Genomic DNA, 18,918 nt, shown 5'->3' on the forward strand with positions numbered 1-18,918 from the left:
AGAACATTCATTTGCAGTAAAGGGTAAGTCAATTTTTCAGTCAAAGAGTTTCAGTTAACCTAAAGGACCTATTTTGGTTTGATTTGGGTCTTGGGGTGGGAAATGCAGAGGGAAGAATAGATGGAATATTTGGTATTCTTTGAAATATGTGCAGAGAGGCTGCATTTATCAAGTGAATGGGTGAATATTTTTAATTGGCTATATGGTATATAGAGTAGTAGAAAACTCAGATTGGGGTATGTGATATAGTACAATGCACTTGAATGATCTTGGCGAATGTGTAAAAGAACAAATGTGCAGGTATAATATAGATATGGTCAAGCAATTTTCAAAGTTTTATAAACATTTTCTGACTATTCACTACCAGATTATGATTATCATAATTACCAATGTTAAAATTATTCAAAGAACACATAAATAAGATATTTTGATGAATATCATCTGAAGGTTTTAGCACGGAGGATGTGTAATATTGGAAAACTGCTCAGATGATGCTGATATGTTATGGAGATATATTTGTTTATAAATACATTCAGAAGTCTAACTCTAGAGATCTTTTGAGTGATTTCAAGTGAAATACAGATTTGTATGTGAATATAAGAAGTAAAAACTGAAAAAAGATGGATGATTTATAAATAAACATTTCTAAGTAAGGTCCTTGCAATGGTGTCTCCTTATCTGATGAAATGCAAAAATATGCAGGAGTCAGAAAGATATAGATCACAATTTTGTGCTTACCACCGACTAGACAAGCCACCTCCAGCTTAATCTTTCTTACCTTTAGTTTCTCCAGTCATAATATGAGGATGATGATATAAATTTCACAGGGGCAGAATTGGGAAGAATAAGCACTAAGTAGAGGGAAGATACACCTGCATAGAAGATTTTTCGAGATGCATTGAAACATTTGACTGTTTATAGAAATGTGAGGCTTATTACTTTAAACAGTAAGTTGCATAGCAGAGTGGATACTATATCTAAAGTTGCACTGTCCAGTAGATGACTGGACAGTTACACTGTCCAGCAGCGATGATGGAAGTTCTATTATCTGTGGTATCCAATATGGTAGCTACTGGCCACATGTGGCTATTGAGTACTTGAAATGTGGTTACTGTTACCAAGGAATTGAATTTTTAATTTTAATTAATCTTAATTTTAGCCACCTGTGGTAAGCGGCTACTATTTTGGAGAGCACAGCCTAAACAAAGAAAAGCAGTTTATTTGGAAAATAAAAATTGACAGATTCAAATCAAAATGGGACCTTATTAAATTTAAATCAGGAATTAGTAATAGGGTCTCTCCACCCAACTATCCTGACAAATGTGTTATTTTGAAATGCAGTGCTTTACTGAAAGAATAATTTTGTCATGTCTCCCTCAGGGCAGCTTAATGAACTTCCAAGAAATTTCTGATTTGTTTTGAAAGCTGCTTAACAAACTCAAATTAAAAAAAAAACAAACAAACAAATAAACCCACTGGCATAATTTAGGTTTATTAAAATCTATTTTCATTTGAATTTCTTTGAAAGATTATCAGCAAGTGACATAAAGACAGGCTCACTAGAGGTTCTTAGATGAGTCTTAGAAATAGACATGCTCTACAATTTCATTCTGTTTTAGAATGTGTGATAAGCCTAAAGTGATGTACCTAAGTACTGGGGCATTTGTATGGCCCAATGGGCAAATACTGTCCTGACTGCTTGTTAAAAATAATAATTATGGAACACAAAGCATAGCCCTGGGCTTGCAGAGGGCCACCTCATGGGTTAACTGAGTGCACTTTGACTTACAGAAAGGTCCTGTCATGAAAGTGGTATGTACGCTGGGGGAGGAGGGATAGGGAGGTTAAATAAAAAGAAAAAAAAGAAACATATTATGATTCATCCATAAACTTTAATAAGCGTTCTAATTTGAAAGTAAGTAGGCCAACCATACTAATTTATTTTAAAAGATCTGTCCTGCAGAATAGGTTGAGAATTTAATTAATATTAACTTGTTCTATTTTTGTTGAGTAGACAAGACTAGCAAAATCAGTTTATCTTAACTAAGGAAATATAAAATGTATATGAAAAGTTCAGATAATGAAGGGAGAGAAGGGGGAGATATAGAGAAAAATTCTAGGAAAAATTAGGTCAATTTACACATGAAAGTGTCTTGCTATTAACAAATCTATGTTAATTAACAAGATAATTAACTGAAAATAAAGGTATTTGCTAAATGTATCAAAATGTATATAATAAAAGTAGCATAAGACAAAACTTACAATATTGATCTTCAAAAAATTAAAATATAAATATTTTAATTTCATTTATGCATTTTATGATATTAGGTGTGCTTTGGCATAAACAAGGAAAGCATTATAATTACACATTTTAAATATTTGGATATTGCATTTCAGGGTAATCATTTATTTTGTTTATGATCATATGACTAGTAAGTTGGGAACCAGAATAAGGTCTTCTGACTCTTAGATTTGATTGACAGAAAGAGACAGATAGATAACCTTGAGGGTGGGGATCACAGCAAGTTTAACAGGAAGGAAGAAGAAGAAAAAAAGAAGAAAATGAAAAAAGACAAAGTGAAAAGAAAGTGAGGAATGAATGAATAACATGATTACCAAGTGATTCTGCTTAGTACAAAGAAAATTATGGTAAAATAAAACTTATCCACATGATCTTGGCAAGGTTAATTTTCAAATTTTTGAGAGATTAGGTTACTCTAAAGAAAAAAAAAGCTTCATCTATAAAAGTTTTTGATGTGAATTGCCACTTAAAAAAATATCCGGAAGTGAAATCTTCCCTTTTCCCTGTCTCAAGTAAAGACATGGTATAATGAGAATTCCCCACGATATTCTGATAAAATTTCCCTTAATTTGGACTAGCTATGCTAAAGACCTATAACTATATATATCTATATATACACACATATATGTATATGTGTATATATACGCCATTTTTATATATTATAAATATTTTTTATATATATTATAAATATATCATTTTTAAATGTTATTAAATAATATATTTTAAAATATATGTTATACATGGTATATAGTATATACTACATGTACACTATACATACATACATATTGTATACTATATATATAATTATCTGCATCTATGTGTCATCTATCTAATAAATATATACCACTGAGCCCTAGTAGTATTTGACAGAGCTGTCATCCAGGAGTAGAAAGTTACAATGTCTTTCTAACTTCCACCTTATTATTCTGATGGCCTGTTACTTATAAAGCTTTTTTTCATATTCTAAGTCTGTTGTCAGGGAAGCTAGTACATTCACAAATAGAAATATACTTCAAGCACCCAGTCTGACTCAGGATATGGATATAAACCACTGGGATCTACTTCTTCCCATGGTTGGAACTCAGGGGAAATTAGTTTGTGTAATGATGTTGCATATGTCTTCATTTTCTGCTTCAGATTTTCAGCTTCCCTCACATATATCAGCAATAATGTTTCTATACTAGCCCAGTGGCAGTGTGTTGATTGGTCCCCTTGAGGCAGGCATGACGATGTTTCAAAGGTTGACTGTGCTGACGGAGCATGAAGATCAAATTTTTCTCAGATTCGTGACCCGACTCAAAGCCCTCACACATTTTTGCCCATCTCATAAAGCATCCTCATCTTTTACATCCACCTCAAAAAAAATTAATCTTGGGCAGAGTCTTTTCACATAATCAAAGTGTGGGCCCTTGTTTCTATTTTGTTTAAAATAACATATATTTGGTTTTTACTTTAAAAACTAAATAAGAACTAAACATCTTGCCTGTTGATCAAGAGTTTGGATTTATGAAACTAAGGTTAGACTTAGATTCGCTTTGAAATCTGGGATTAGAAAATCCAAATTGTGAAAATTCTATCTACCATTAGATTTAGTAACCTTGAATACACTTGCCAAGAATGAGACATCAAATAATATATTGTGGAGCTAAAGAGCAAGCAAACTTTATTATTCTGAAGGAATTAATATTTCTTTATCATATGTATCCATAGATCAAAGTAGTGTGTAGTATCAGGAGGAGTGAGTAAAATTCATTAATGCCATTGCAGACATAATATGCTATAACAAACAATGTTATAATATGCTATAATATACATAATATTCTATAACAAACAATGTATTTAACTGCTTTAGAAAGCAAAGTTGCCTCTAAAGATATTCAGAAGAGTTTGAATATAGTGATTTCCTCAGTTTTCAACTATAAAATGAAGTTTTATTTGGAAGTTCACCCTTTCAGCTTTAAGATAACTTGATTTTATATTCTCTGAATTCTGTGATGTGCAGATTAACATTTTTGATCTGTGATAAAAAGTAAAAGAGATGACAGTCAAATGCTAATGACTGTTAGGTCCCTGAAAGCTAGGGGTTATTATAAAAGTGCACCTCCAGTGGGGAAAAATGACAACATAAAACTCATTCTCTTCATAAATGGTTCTTTATTAATGTTGTCAGGTCTTATTACAGTGAGAGTGTGACACTAATAGGATTAAGTAACTTTTGACTTCATTGCTATTATCAGAGTCCTGGTTAATATAGTCCACTAACGCCTTTCATTAAATACACGTGTTATTAATAGTCCCACATGAAACACATATATGTAGGACATTTTAGATAGCTCAATTCTAGAATTTATAAACTAAGATTCTGAAGAGCAAATGTATCTCCCCAACTTTGATTAATTTACTCACATTCTGCCCTTTGACCTGATAATAGCAACTAGCTATAAGAAATACTGCTAAATTTTACATGGATTATTATTAGGCACAGGTTTATTGATCTGTTATTCTATTGTTCACTGTATCTAAATAAAAACCAATTTGATGTTTAATTTTGTGCCTGCCAAAGGGAAAGACTTAAAATCTATTAAATATATATTTAATTACAAGACAAAATTATAGAACTCTTTAATGAAAACATGAGGTTTGGTTATACAGATCTACTTGGCTCCCATAATTCTGATCGATGTTAATAATCTGAGATAATAAACATTCCAATGTGTGTAGTTAGTTCAGCATAAATTATTTTTTTGATCTATACAACTTTATACTGACTGTATAACAACACTCTTAGTGAACTGAATTCAATGTTAGACCAAAAAAAATGATGGATTGGTAAAGCTTTTGTACCAGAGGTGATAACATCTTGTTCAGAAGTGATGATAAAAGCAATAAGGTCATTCGGGGGGAAATTTCTGATTTTGACTTAATTCGATCAATAAAATAATTTAAGCAGCTTTATGCTTTTACCAAGTTTTATGCTTTACACTTTTATGTGAATTTGGACCAATTTTGAAGAAATTATTCTTTATCAAAAAATATAAGGTGCATATGAAAAATAGTTCTCACTTCAAAATCAAATACCAAAGAAATTAGTATTCTCCCTTTGCATTTATAAGTTTAGTCATCTTCATAAATCAATAAAAAAGTGTGAATAATTCGATAGCATAATGAGAAAATAAATTGCTTTGACCACAAGTTAAATTTTAGTATATCTTTGTTGAAGTGTCTTTTAGTTTCTGAATGCACATAGAAGGTACCAGAGGAAGGAAAGTATTAAGTTCAATTTAATTTTAAAACACAGAGCTTAAATAACTATTTTTGAAGTGTTCTTTATACATTGGTCTTTTGCTTGCAGAAATTAATATATCTCCACCAATATTATTCTACAATTATGTGATAATGGTTTTTTTTCTTTGTAAAAGATTAAATATTCATTACTAGACAGCTCAGTGCATCAAAATATAATATCCACATTCATGCACACAGAAATGTGTCTTTTAGCAACTAAAACAATAAAACTATAGCTGTCCATATATTTTTCATTTGCTGTGAAATGTAAGATGTAATTCTAGATGATCAGTCATAAGAAACCTATTGCTTTTTTTTTAACACAGTGAAAGAATGTTTATTTTTTAATTGCTGCATGTAGATGTCTGTAAACTTGCAGGTAAACTAAGAAAAGTAATACAAGGTTATAGAATAGGAAATAGAAATAAAAGACCTTTTGAAAAAACTACTTTTAAACTTTGTTTCATTCAACAAAACAAGGAGTTTTAAAAGTTGAATGCGTAAAATGAAGTTTTAGGTTATCTCACCTAATTTACATTTGTCCTTGAGATCTCACTTAACCAGGAATTTTATTTTATGGAGGATATTCTCATTAACATATCTTATCCTTTTGCTTATTTTAAATATAGAAGTCCATTATTTTAAGCTTCTCCAATAGAATGAAGTAAAACTCTAAAGAATGGAAAGCTGTTCTACTAAGTATTTTCTTAGTTGTAACAGTAACTGACTACCAACTAACATCTTAGTCTAATTCCAGTCATCTAAATTTAACATATACTTAATGAGTGCCCAGCGTACAAAGTCTTGAGGGATAAAAATACATTTGAAAAATAGTCACTGTCCCCAGGGAGCTTAATAACAGGCATTATGGGGAATATATTTCTACACTAATGATAGTAAGGAAGAAAACATTTATTATATTAAAAGAACATTTTATCTTGAATTGGTCATTCTGACATTAAGAACATGGAATTATTTTTGTGTTCACAGTTTCAGACAAGTTAAAATTTCCCAATCTACTTTCAGTAGATTTTTCACCCAGCACTCTCATTAATTCATGATATTTTATTTTTTACTAGGTCTGCAATTATGGCAGTGATACTTTCTGCCAACATTTATCTGCAAAACAATTTCGAGACTGGAAATAAAATCTTTTTGATGAAAATGTTAATTCCTGTGCTAGTGGTGGTAATTACATGAGTCTTTCTCTTATCTTAATTCTCAAACTTGTTGTCTATGCCTCCAATTCCTCTTCTATATAATGGCGAAAATAAAATTATCTTTATCTAACAGGTAGGGATATTATAAAAATTAATGAAATAAGAAAAATACATAAAATTTGCTGAGTGCCTTGAAGAAAAGTGTTTTATAAACAGTAGTTACTGGTTTTGCTCTATGGTTTAAGATTGTCGTCTCCCCCAATTTTTCTAAAATTATGCTCTAAACTCTTTAAAAACTTATTTTACAACCTAATCTTTTCACACATATTTTATATATGTATACAGAGGAAAATATGACAGCATTATTCTCTTTCTCAATCAGTGCCACTGGCTCCACATTTATTTCTTGACTTAGTTCAATTTAAAACAAACAAACTTCCATTTACCTTCTTTAAGTTGTCTCTTGAATCAAATGTTTCCTTCTCCTCATTTGTCTTTCCCTCCTCCTGGCCCTCCATATGACTATGATATTGCTAATGTGAATACTTTCTCATATACAGCTTCTACCATCTGGAATTGCTTTATTTACATCTCATTCATATGTCATTTAAAAAAATTAGATGTCCTATCTTGTCTTTTCTTTTTCACACTGAAAACTCTTTTCTATTTTCCTATTTCTTTTCTTGTAAGTCAGTCAAAATTGTCTTTCTCCAGTGGATTCTGTAGGAGAGATATGTAATAACAAATTTGAATTTTTAAATTTTTAATCATTCTAAATTAAATAGGCTTTAAAAGTCATTTTTGCATCAGGATATTTGCTAGAACTACACTTTCATGGATACTAGTATGTTTTCCTGGTTTAGGAGGGGGCCCTTATATTCACTGAGCACAAGAGTTTGCTTAGAAGCATCCATTTAAAGTAGCTTAGTCAGGGACAAGAAGAGTTTTGCTGTCAGTAAGGAGAATAATGAAGTAAATAGTTAACAGAAGAACAAAGTGATGCTCTAAACAATCCAGGGATGAACAAATAAAAAAAAATTTAATGGATTATAAATAAAGAAGTGTAGAACTTTATAGATTACTTTTAGTTGAACATAGTGCATTATTGAAGTCACTGAATGATTGTATGGATGAATATGAGAGTGCATATAGCTATCAAAAAGTAGGAAAATATAATCGTGTTTAGATTATACAAAGTAATGAATATTCGATTAACTTAGATATTCAACTCCCTTCCATAAGTAAATATGAAATGAAGGCTACTTAGGTTGGTTGAATACACAAAAGAACTATAAAATTCTGATTTTGATTATTATATTCTTGACTTCATTTAGTGGTGTCACACTGCTTTTTCTCTGAGGACTTAAATATTTAACAGATTTCGTGAGTTTCAGGAGGCCTTCAAAGCTTTTAATTTTACTCTGAGGAAAGTGATTCCTAAAGGATCAGCTACAGGTAGCCATAGCATTTTCTTCAAAACCATATCACCCCTTCAAATACCTCATTATCCTAGATTCCAAAGCCAGTCTAGAACTTTCTAAGTCGAAGAAGTAGTGATGACCATCCTATCATATTTAAGCCTTTGGAAGCCATTGTAATGGTGTGGGAATGTATCTTTAACTAGAAGTACTCATGGGACTGGAAGAGTGAAAATTTCCTCATTGGGGATGGTATATATATGGCACTGAGTTGAAACATTGTTGGCTGGCTTCTATATAGGCTGAACTAGCTTATCCATCTGTACCTTTTAGGATTCTAGACATTTCTCTGAAATCTATTTTCTCCAGAAAACCCGTCTTGAGTTTTCAGGCATATTTAGCTGCCTCGAGTTTTGCTTTAGTCTTTCAAATGATGGTTTAGATCAAATACCTAATTGGTAAAACGAATGGATTTTTATAAAGCTAGAGGTCTCACATAGAAAACCAGTTTACATGCAAAATAGCTAGATTAATAAAACTGACATTTTAATCCCTTTAACTCTTAGAAATCTGATTTTTTGTTATTCATCTAATAGACATGACTTCTTGAGCTGTATATTCTACACAAATATAATCATACCATGGCAAATTTAAGTAGTTTAAAGTAACTTAAATTTTTTCTCCACTTGTTTTATTTGATATTTTGTAAATAGTAATCTCATTTTAACTATGTCTGGCCTTCTGTAATCTAGACTGTTAAAGGTTTGAGGCAAAAAATTGACTCCTGTCTGAGATAATCTTCTACATACCCTACAATCTAGTGGCTGGCCTTATTTGAGTATTGATTAATGTAAAAATAGCATTTTACCAAATAGCTCCCTGATATTACGAGACAACTGTGGAATTTGGTGAAGCAATTATTTTTGTATTTTTTTCCCATTTTAAGGCACAATGTATTAATTAGATTCAGCTATAAGTAAACATAAGCTATTGTTTTAGGTAACCTCAAGAGTTACTTCAAAGTATCTTCATGGTTTGCTACACAGTTTACTGACAATTGTTTCATCTGCCGCAACTGTTAAGCTTTCTTAAACTTGATTGCTCCAATGGGTTAGTGATAGTTGATTCACCCATATTTGCAGTGCATTGCCACAATGAGTTATCCACAATTCTTTTTACTGACAACAGCTTTTGTATTTTGTGTTACTATGATATTGGAAGATTTTTTTTCCCCACACATAACTGACCGCATAACTCTGTGATTTCACACATTAGCAATTTGTTTCACAAATAACTGGATTTGCTGTCCTAGTTGCAGTTATCCATAGTTGCTTTAAAAGATAACTGCTTATTTTGATTATTACTTAGGCAATATTTGTAGTTACTTTAAGTGTTGCTTTCTCAAATGATTTCCACAGACACAGTGGACAAACGGTTTGACCTGTAGAGTTCAGATTCAATTTGTAGATTAAAAAGAGAATTATCTTTGGGTGCCTTATACATATCTTTGTGTATATATTTTTTAACCTCTATTTTATCCTCACCTGGTTTTCTGTTATTTACTTTCATTGTATAAAATGAGGCTAACCACATAATTTATCCTCCAAATAAGGACAAGTTTAAAAGTGAAAGGGCACCTCTAAATAATTAAACAGGGACACAAGAATATATGGTCACAATACATAAAACCCAAAACATCTAGTTTCTTCTTTGCCATTTTATGTTGTTTCCTATTCTTCCTAAAGGTCTGAACTACCTTGAGCCAGAGAGCTGCCACTTCCTGCATAACATCAATGAAGTAAAACATTACTTGCACAAACTCAAACTGGACTCTCCATTTATTTTAGCTGAACAATTCTCAGGTGAACAATTCTGAGTTAGCTCAACTGGCAAAAGATTGGCTTGTGAAGAATTATCTGTCAGCAGACATGCTATCATCAAATTTACGTAGGGTGAATACTTTTCTGAGCTGGCATTGTTCATCTCATGTAGTGTTCACTAAAGCTAAACAGGCAAGAGAATGGCATGGAAAGCAGATGTAATTTCATTAAAAATTCTTTTATTTTGGACATATGATTTCCTTAATCATTATTTAAATATATGAAGGCTATCTGTCCTTTGCTTCCAAGCTTTGGCTCACAAAAATTAGGAGGGATTAGCCTCTGGCCAAGGTTCTAAACAATTAAGGTTTTAAGAAGTTAAATGTGTTACCCCATTTCTCCTTTTCTACACCGTTTTCCCTGAGTACCTATTTATCTAGAGACCATTTGAGTATAGCCTAAACAGTTGATGAGTTAGAGAACCTCTTGCACATCTTTTCAAACTAAAAATTAGATTGTAGATAAGAGCCTTGAGTGGTTTTTGTAAGAGAAGAATAGTGATTTTATCTGCATGGACATATTCTTCATAAATACTTTTAAAAGAACAGTTTATATTTTCCTTCATTATACTGATTTGAGAATAATGGATACTTGGATGCAGTATCAAATTGTACTCTGTTGTTGTTTCTCCATTCACCAACATTAAAAAACATGATGTCACCAATAATCATTTAATTATTTTTGCATCATATGTTTTGGTTTTCTTCATGGATTTGCCTGGACTTCACTCAGGGTTTTGAAAATTTTTTTACATACATAGTAAATATATATATATATATATTTTTTTAGATAGATAAATATGGGCACTTAAGTCACCATCAGGAGATATATATTATATATTATATATTGTATATTATATATTACATATTATACGTATATATCAGGTGTATTCTGATGGTGACTTAAGAGTGCCCATATCCTATTCTAGTTGAGCTAATCATTTTTCTAAAGATAAATTTAAATTTCACCTCCTAAATATCCTATATGCCTTGACTCATAGAACCAGATATGATGCAGAATTCTATTTTAAAAGTCAATTGCGCATATCAGGATTACTGTTCTTTTATATGACATTATTCATGAAAAGCAAAGCGATTCAATGAATTAGTAAACACATTTCAAGTATGTTTATTTTGAAACTTGCCTTTAATTCTTAGAGATAGCTTGAATATTTTAGTATAGTCCCTAATAAAAATAATTGAATTAGATTCAAGTATCTAGGTAATAGAGTTAATAGCAATCACTACAAACCTAAATAATTCTGGTGATAATAAAAATCAAGTTAAATACAAAATGTGGTATAGAGTTCAGTTAGTTTAATAATCCAATGGTTTAATAGTATACATTTGATTTTAGAGTAATGATGTTTTAAAATGCAAATTGCTTATTATTAGATTCCTTAACTTTATATTAATTGTTTTTCTTCCACCTCTTGGCAGTTTACCAAATAACAAACGATTTTTTTTAGTACCTGCTTTTATTTTATTTATTTATTTATTTTTAACATCTTTATTGGAGTATAATTGCTTTACAATGTTGTGTTAGTTGCTGCTGTATAACAAAGTGAATCAGCTATATGTACACATATATCCCCATACCTCCTCCCACAAATGATTTTGATCAGAGAAGAATGTCTTTTTCAGAAGTTAAAACCAGTATTTATTAAATGTTTACCAGTCTACTATCATTGATAGGGTTTTGCTATACTTCAAAAATGTATATCCCAAGGTTATCAAATTTTTGAGAAATTGTGATTACATTAAATTATAGTTTGATAATCAAAACATAATTTGAGCATTGCTTTAATATTCAGGCTTCTTGTCCTTGCTATTATGTGTGTGAAAGTAATTGATCATAATTCTATATAAATTATTCATTCTAAACTGTAGTCAATACTTTGTTATTCTATAGTTAATAATCAGATTTAAGTGAATCATATCTTTTCCCATTACCTTTTTTCTCCAAAATACTTTAAAAATATTTCCTAGAAATTTTCTACTTCAGCAAATGTATGTCAAGACTCCCAGACTCTACAGCTAAAACTAATGCAATATTGTAAATCAACTATACTTCAATTAAAAAAAAAAAGGCTCCCAGAAAAATTCTTTAAATTCCAGAATTATTCATGGGATTGGATAAACTCACATCTCCATTAGACGTTTTTTCCTGTTATTAGTAAAATCCCCTCTAGTTCTGATCAGTGTTGTAGCGGCTTTGTCCTTGGTTTTTATTATATATAGAATATTTTACAAGGAGCAGCATCTTCCCCCTTCTAAGAGGATAGTCAAAGCAAATTGGTGTGCTTATTTAGAATAGTAGGGATTTTTAAAGGGAATTTCAAATTGGACTTTCTAGGTATCACAAACCTCAATGTACTGGGCATCATTGATAAAGAGATTCCTCTTTTAACAATTTATTTTGATGTAGCTACATTCACTTTGAAGAATTTTTGGTAGTTGTACATGTTTCCTTAAACCATTTTTCTTCTAACTATTGGCTTACTGAGGTTGTGAAAACCTACAGAGGCTGTGGATACCAACAATTTTAAGTTCTGCTTTGAGTTCCAGAGGGGAAATGTAATATTATACTGGCTTTGGCATATAAGACCTTTACATTAATTCTTAGTTAAGATAAAAAAATAATTTTCCTTTACCACATTGCCCAATTATCATCCTTTAATCAAAGTAACTTATTAATGTTACAGAATGTATTTGTGGACATTATAGTTTAGAACTTGATTTTGAGAACATTTTATTCTAAAAATCGTATCAAGACGTGACTTTCCAAATACACAGTATTTTCCTATTATGGTTAAACTTGTACCTCTTTTTGTCCCCCTCATCCCACCCTTTTAAACTGACTTGCAACTGCACGAGGACTGAAAATACCCTTGCTTATTTATCACCTTATTTGGTAAACTTTATTTAATGTAGGTATTAAAAAAGGAGGTAAAACCCCCAAAATATCCCAATTCAAAAGAGAGCGAAACTAAAAATTCCTTTCTACTAACTTTATACTTTGAAGCATTTATTTTATAACCCTTAACTGTCAAAAATTGTCATATGTTTTGCCATCTATGACAGCTCTTTTAGTAGAATAAGGGAAAGGCATTGTTATAATAAGTAAGGGATTTAAGTAGAGCAGCTTTCTGGTAGAGTGAAAATAGTGATAATTCTGCCGTCATGCTCTTGTTTTTTCCTGTACTGTCCACTAGGTTATCCATTATTTCTCAATATGATACAAATTAATTAAGATATGTAGTGAGCTGTGGAAAATTTCTTATATTTTGTCATAAACATATGTTTACTGACTGTACATCAATAAATCAGTAAGCAATGCATGAAACTCTAAGAATTATAGTATTATGAAAATATCTACAAAACCCTAGATATTTAAACCACTGTGTTTTTTCATATGATATTGTCACAGATCAAATATATTCACCATTTTTATTTTTAAAATAATAAACAATTATTGTTTAACATAATTAAAAAATAACATGTTTAAATTAACAAATGTAAAATAAAGAGTTGGACATTTATTCATATCAGATAAATAGAATAATGTTTTCTATGTATATATAATATTTCCCATAATGTTCAGTTTGTCTTTGTCATCTATAGCTTTAGCTCTTATTGAATAAGAACGTGTCTTGGAACCTGAATCAAAACTTGATTTTAAAATTTTAGTTGGTAACCAAAGATCAAATTTCTCCAGTTCTGTATCAGATGATCTGATCATTAGACACTAGTTGGATTCACTTAATTTCAAGTATTACATTTTAAATGTGTGTTGATTTTACCACCTATAATTTCAAGCTACTGTGTAAACCTTGGAAGTTTTAAATAGTACTTCCATTGGTCAAAAATAGAAATTAGTTTGCTGCTATTTTGGCCTAGCATACAAATAAAGTCAAAAGCTTCTCCTCCTAGAAACATTTAAACCATTTATATTTTCATAAAATTAGGTATTACTTATTGGTGATCTCAGAGTTTTTAAAAGTACAATTAACCACAAGATAAGATAGTCTATATGAAAGTATGTTTATAGTCGGTTTACTGCCATAGAAAAGTGATGTTTGTACAAATGATTCTAATGCACAGATGTGACTCGTTTCTTTCCATTTATATTTCTGAGGCTCTTCTGATAATTTATTTGCTGGATCGTACAAGTATAATTGTAGTTATACTGATTTCAGAGTAAAGCTTTGCATTTGGATACAATTTAGTCTTTTCCTTTTAGGATCATAATTCTCAGTGTGTTGGCCCAGGGTTTCTTGACCTTGGCACTATTGACGTTTGGAGCTGGATAATTCCTTCTTGTGAGATGGGGTAGAACAGGACGGGGGCTGTCCTGTGCATTGTAGGAAGTTTATTAGTATACCTGGCCTCTACCCACTAAGTCCCTGTGGCACCCTCCTGCTTAGATGTGACAACTAAAAATATTTCCAGAGTTTGCTAAATATCCCCTGTGTGGGGGAGGGGGTTGGAATTTCCTTAGCAGAGAACTACTGCTTTAGCCCACCCTTGCACAGCCTAGTGTGGTAGGAGCAGATTTTGTTATTTTTAGTAACTCCAAGGACAAGTCAGGGTGTTTTGAACACTTTCCCAAACCTTCAAACGATGAGCATTTCCAGATGAGAGAATACTTCACAAATGTTTAAACAATAAATGCAATTTGAACAGTTTCTTAAACCTTAGGAGTCATAAGTGGAAAAGTATTAGCACATAAAAAAGTATTAGCACCTTTGATAGAGATTTTATGAAGTAATAATGCTTTTTATGATTTCCAAAGTATTATAATTAATTTTCAGCATAGAAGTTACTTTCTTATCTATGTAACTGAAGGGGAACATTATGCTAAATGATAGAGCAAAGTAACTTGAGAGATGGTTTTCTTCTAATTTCAGATGGGCTAAACAATTCATTAATTGCACAAAAGTATTTCAATATTTATTCTACTTTATTATATATCAAGAAAATACACTTATTATTAACACTAACAAAATCTTAACTTATGCAATGAATCCACTTTATAAATTGAATATTTATATGAAACAAATGTGTCCTTTGCCAAATTAATTTCCAATCTTAGAATAAAAACTAGAAGGATAAAATTAATATGTATGAGTATTTTTGTTTGTAAAATGTTATACATTTTGGGAACTCAGCTAGTAAAGAAAGGTTTATCTTTTCATTAGTAAAACCATTATTTTTTTTAAATTTGATTTCATGGTTGTGTAAAACTTATTAGTTAAAATAGTTAAATGCTAATGTTAAAATAGTAAACTTTGAAAAAAAACTATTTGCTACTGTTAAGGATAAGAAATGATAAAAATTAATATCTTCTAGCATTAGACAAATTAAGAACTGTTTGAAGATACAGTATATGAATGTAACACAGTTTACCTTGTATGATAGCACTAGTATGGCTATCTTGTTAAAAGAAGCATTTATTAATCCAATGTCTTTACTAATGGGTTTATTTATGATCAATTGTTTTTAGCTCTTAAATTTTATAATTTTTTTCTTTTAGTATTGTGAGGCATGAAAATATATTTTGACCATATGCCTACAATAATTTTATCTAAACTGCTATATTCGTCATTGAAAATGTCTACGCTTTAATGTGTGAAACTGGGACCAATTTAGTTAAGTTTGTCATTGGCTGTGTCTGTAAAGAACTGATTAATAAGACTGGAAGTTTCAGGTGTTTGATTGATTGACATAGTTGCTAGATGTCATGGCATAAAAATACTGGTTCTGCCTTTCAAGGCATAACCTTAATTAATTTTGGAGAACTTTTATAAACATTATTATTCTCTGGATGGAGTTTAGATATTATAGTGTATTGATACTCTGATTAAAAAGTGTGATTCAGTGCACCTGAGGGAAAAAAAAAATTACTAGTAGTTTGAAAATATCATTGTTTCTCCTGATTCAAACTGATCCTAGACATAATTTAAATCACTCCTGGAATCAGTGTCATGGGGCGTAGTATTTGCTGATATTAAATATGTCTAGTAAATTTGAGTAGGCTAAGACTCCTTAAATATATAAATATAGTTATGCTTATAGAACACTGATGGCTTTTTTCCTATGGAGGGGCTGCTTTAAGAAGAAGACATGATTTTTTTATTGGAAAGTAGTGGCAAAAATATTTTTGTCATCTACTATGCTGATAATTCATTTAGATAGCAATAGCTTATGTATTTAATAGATATTAAAATTTATTTTGACTTTGTTGGTTCCTTGTGTTTCTGTAAAAGATACCTGTCTTGGCCTGTGGAACTGGTAGTGCCAGTTATACAGAAGAGGTAGTACCGTCAGAGGAGGAAAATTACTACAACAATCATGGTAATGAATATGATGAGGATAATGGCAATGATGATGATACTGTTGATGATGAAAATCATGAATTTTCTAATGATAATCACTTATTTGATGATATTAAAAATGCTACTCATGAATTGTTTAACATCAGAGAAATTTTGGCTTCATGTTTCCATCTTGCTAAAAACATGGTCAATAATGAAGAATCAGAAATTATCTCAGAGGACATGGTACTTCCTTCTAAAATAAAATCAGGAAAACACTTAAGCAAATGGGGATGAGTTCCTCCTCCCCTTAAATTAAAACAGGAAAGGACAGGTAAGAGGTAAGGTCCTCTTAATGTCTCAAGATATATCCCATACGGTCAGTACCAACTGGGTAAGCCTTGGATTATGAAAATAACTCTGACTATAAATGGCCTCACCTGGCGCTTTCTCTGATTCAGTGGACAAGATGCTTTTGTCTGGGCATGATCTAATATTGTCTGCCCTGATTTTTTTCTCTCTTTAATTATCTTATTCCAGAGGCATGTCAAAACTATCCCATGGCCTCCATTCCTTGCCCAGTCTTAACTCACAAAGAAGAATGTGCATTTGAGTTAAAGTCTGAACTTCAGAAAGCCATGTATAAGATTGCCAATCCTTCACTTCCATTAGGGGAAAAAAATATACTCTTTGGTCTGTCTGAAATGTGCAGGGGAAAAAAAGACCCAGGTTTGCTGCCCTTCTCAGGCCATCCTCCAACAAACGCTGCCCCCACCTCCATGATGATCTGCCTCTAACTGTTGGGCTACAACCTACCTCTCAAAAACCAGATCACTGAAAAATCTGGTACTTTCGTTAACAAATGTGAACAATGTTTTAGTGACTAACAATACAAACAAACAAACAAAAAATATATATATCATCCACAAGATTTGTCTGTTCATCCATTGATAGCATTAGCATTAATGACTTCCAATTATTCAGCAAAGCCTCAATTAGAATGAACCATCTCTTATTAGTCACTGCCCATTTGAAACTCCATTCCCCACAGAGCAAAGGATTTGAGCTATTCTTGCAATGATTACCCATTTCCAAGAGAATGTAATCTTTGGACAACTTTGTCATTGACTTCTCTCAAGAAAATTTGCCACCATCTTTATCATGACATCTAGTTAATCAGTATTCAGACACCCTGACACAGAGAAGAAATGGCCTTCCCATATGATATAGAAACTGAAATCCTTTTTTGGAGTAAAGGAGATTTCTGGGCCTTGAGGATTAAGTAGGATATTAGTAGAATGAATCAGATTTTGTTTTCTGTTTCATTTATATATGTCTCATATTTAGTCATTTGTTTAAGATTTTCCCTTTTTTTCTGAAAGTCAAAACCTGGCTTTTCAAAACTAAGTGAAGAATAGACTGAAAAAATTGGAAACCTGATGAATGGATTTGTTTCAATATCCATCTGTTCTCATGGATATAACCACCCTGATATCTTCAATTAAATCTCCTTTGGAGGAGGCACCCCGGGCGGGGGTCGTAGCAGCCGCTGAGTAGGGTGAGCGTTTCCTCCCACTCGGTCATGACGCACAGGTTGGGCACGTGCGAGGCTCCGGGACAGGAATTCCAGTGCTGACCATCGAGTCCGACTGGACCTGGGCCTCTGGGACAAATTCAGTGAACTGGCCACCAAGTGCATTATTAAGATCGTGGAGTTTGCTAAACGTCTACCAGGCTTCACCGGCTTGACCATCGCAGACCAAATCACCCTGCTGAAAGCAGCCTGTTTGGACATCCTGATTCTGAGAATCTGCACCAGGTATACCCCAGAGCAAGACACCATGCCGTTTTCGGACGGCCTGACCCTGAATCGAACCAGATGCACAACGCCGGGATCAGACCCCTGACAGACCTCGTATTCACCTTCGCCAGCCAGCTCCTACATCTGGAGATGGACGACACGGAGACAGGCCTTCACAGCGCCATCTGCTTGATCTGTGGAGACCGCCAGGACCTTGAGGAACCAACAAAAAAGTAGATAAGCTACAAGGACCATTGCTGGAAGCACTAAAAATTTATATCAGAAAGAGACGACCCAGAAAGCCTCACATGTTTCCAAAGATCCTCATGAAAATCACAGATCTCCGCAGCATCAGTGCTAAAGGTGCAGAAAGTGTAACTACTTTGAAAATGGAAATTCCTGGCTCAATGCCCCCTCTCATTCAGGAAATGCTGGAGAATTCTGAAGGACATGAGCCCTTGCCCCCAAGCTCAAGTGGGAACACAGCAGAGCACAGTCCCAGCACCTCGCCCAGCTCCGTGGAGAACAGCGGTGTCAGTCAGTCACCACTGCTGCAATAAGACACTTTCTAGCTACTTCAGACATTCCCCAGTACCTTCACTTCTGGGATTTAAAATGCAAGGAAAAAACATTTTTACTTCTGCTTAGTTTTTGGCCTGAAAATATATTCAAACTCAAGAAGGACCAAGAAGTTTTCATATGTATCAATATATACCCCTCACTGTCTAACTTGCCTAGAAGTACAAACTTTTTAAA

General features: G+C 32.3%; 2 protein-coding genes across 3 annotated transcripts in view; both read left to right on the forward strand.

Annotated features, from left to right (window-relative positions):
- The window catches only part of PCDH11X (protocadherin 11 X-linked), a 663,037-nt gene that overhangs the window by 22,287 nt on the left and 621,832 nt on the right, over positions 1–18,918 (forward strand). The window lies entirely within an intron of this gene.
- LOC118888907 (retinoic acid receptor beta-like) lies at positions 277–18,810 on the forward strand. The gene is given in 6 exon segments (XM_036840437.1): positions 277–300; positions 16,314–16,607; positions 16,686–16,695; positions 17,955–18,233; positions 18,236–18,390; positions 18,393–18,810. Coding segments are annotated over 6 exon segments (1,092 nt in total). The 3' UTR covers positions 18,723–18,810.

Source organism: Balaenoptera musculus, chromosome X, assembly GCF_009873245.2.
Source record: "Balaenoptera musculus isolate JJ_BM4_2016_0621 chromosome X, mBalMus1.pri.v3, whole genome shotgun sequence".
Classification (NCBI taxonomy): Eukaryota; Metazoa; Chordata; class Mammalia; order Artiodactyla; family Balaenopteridae; genus Balaenoptera; species Balaenoptera musculus.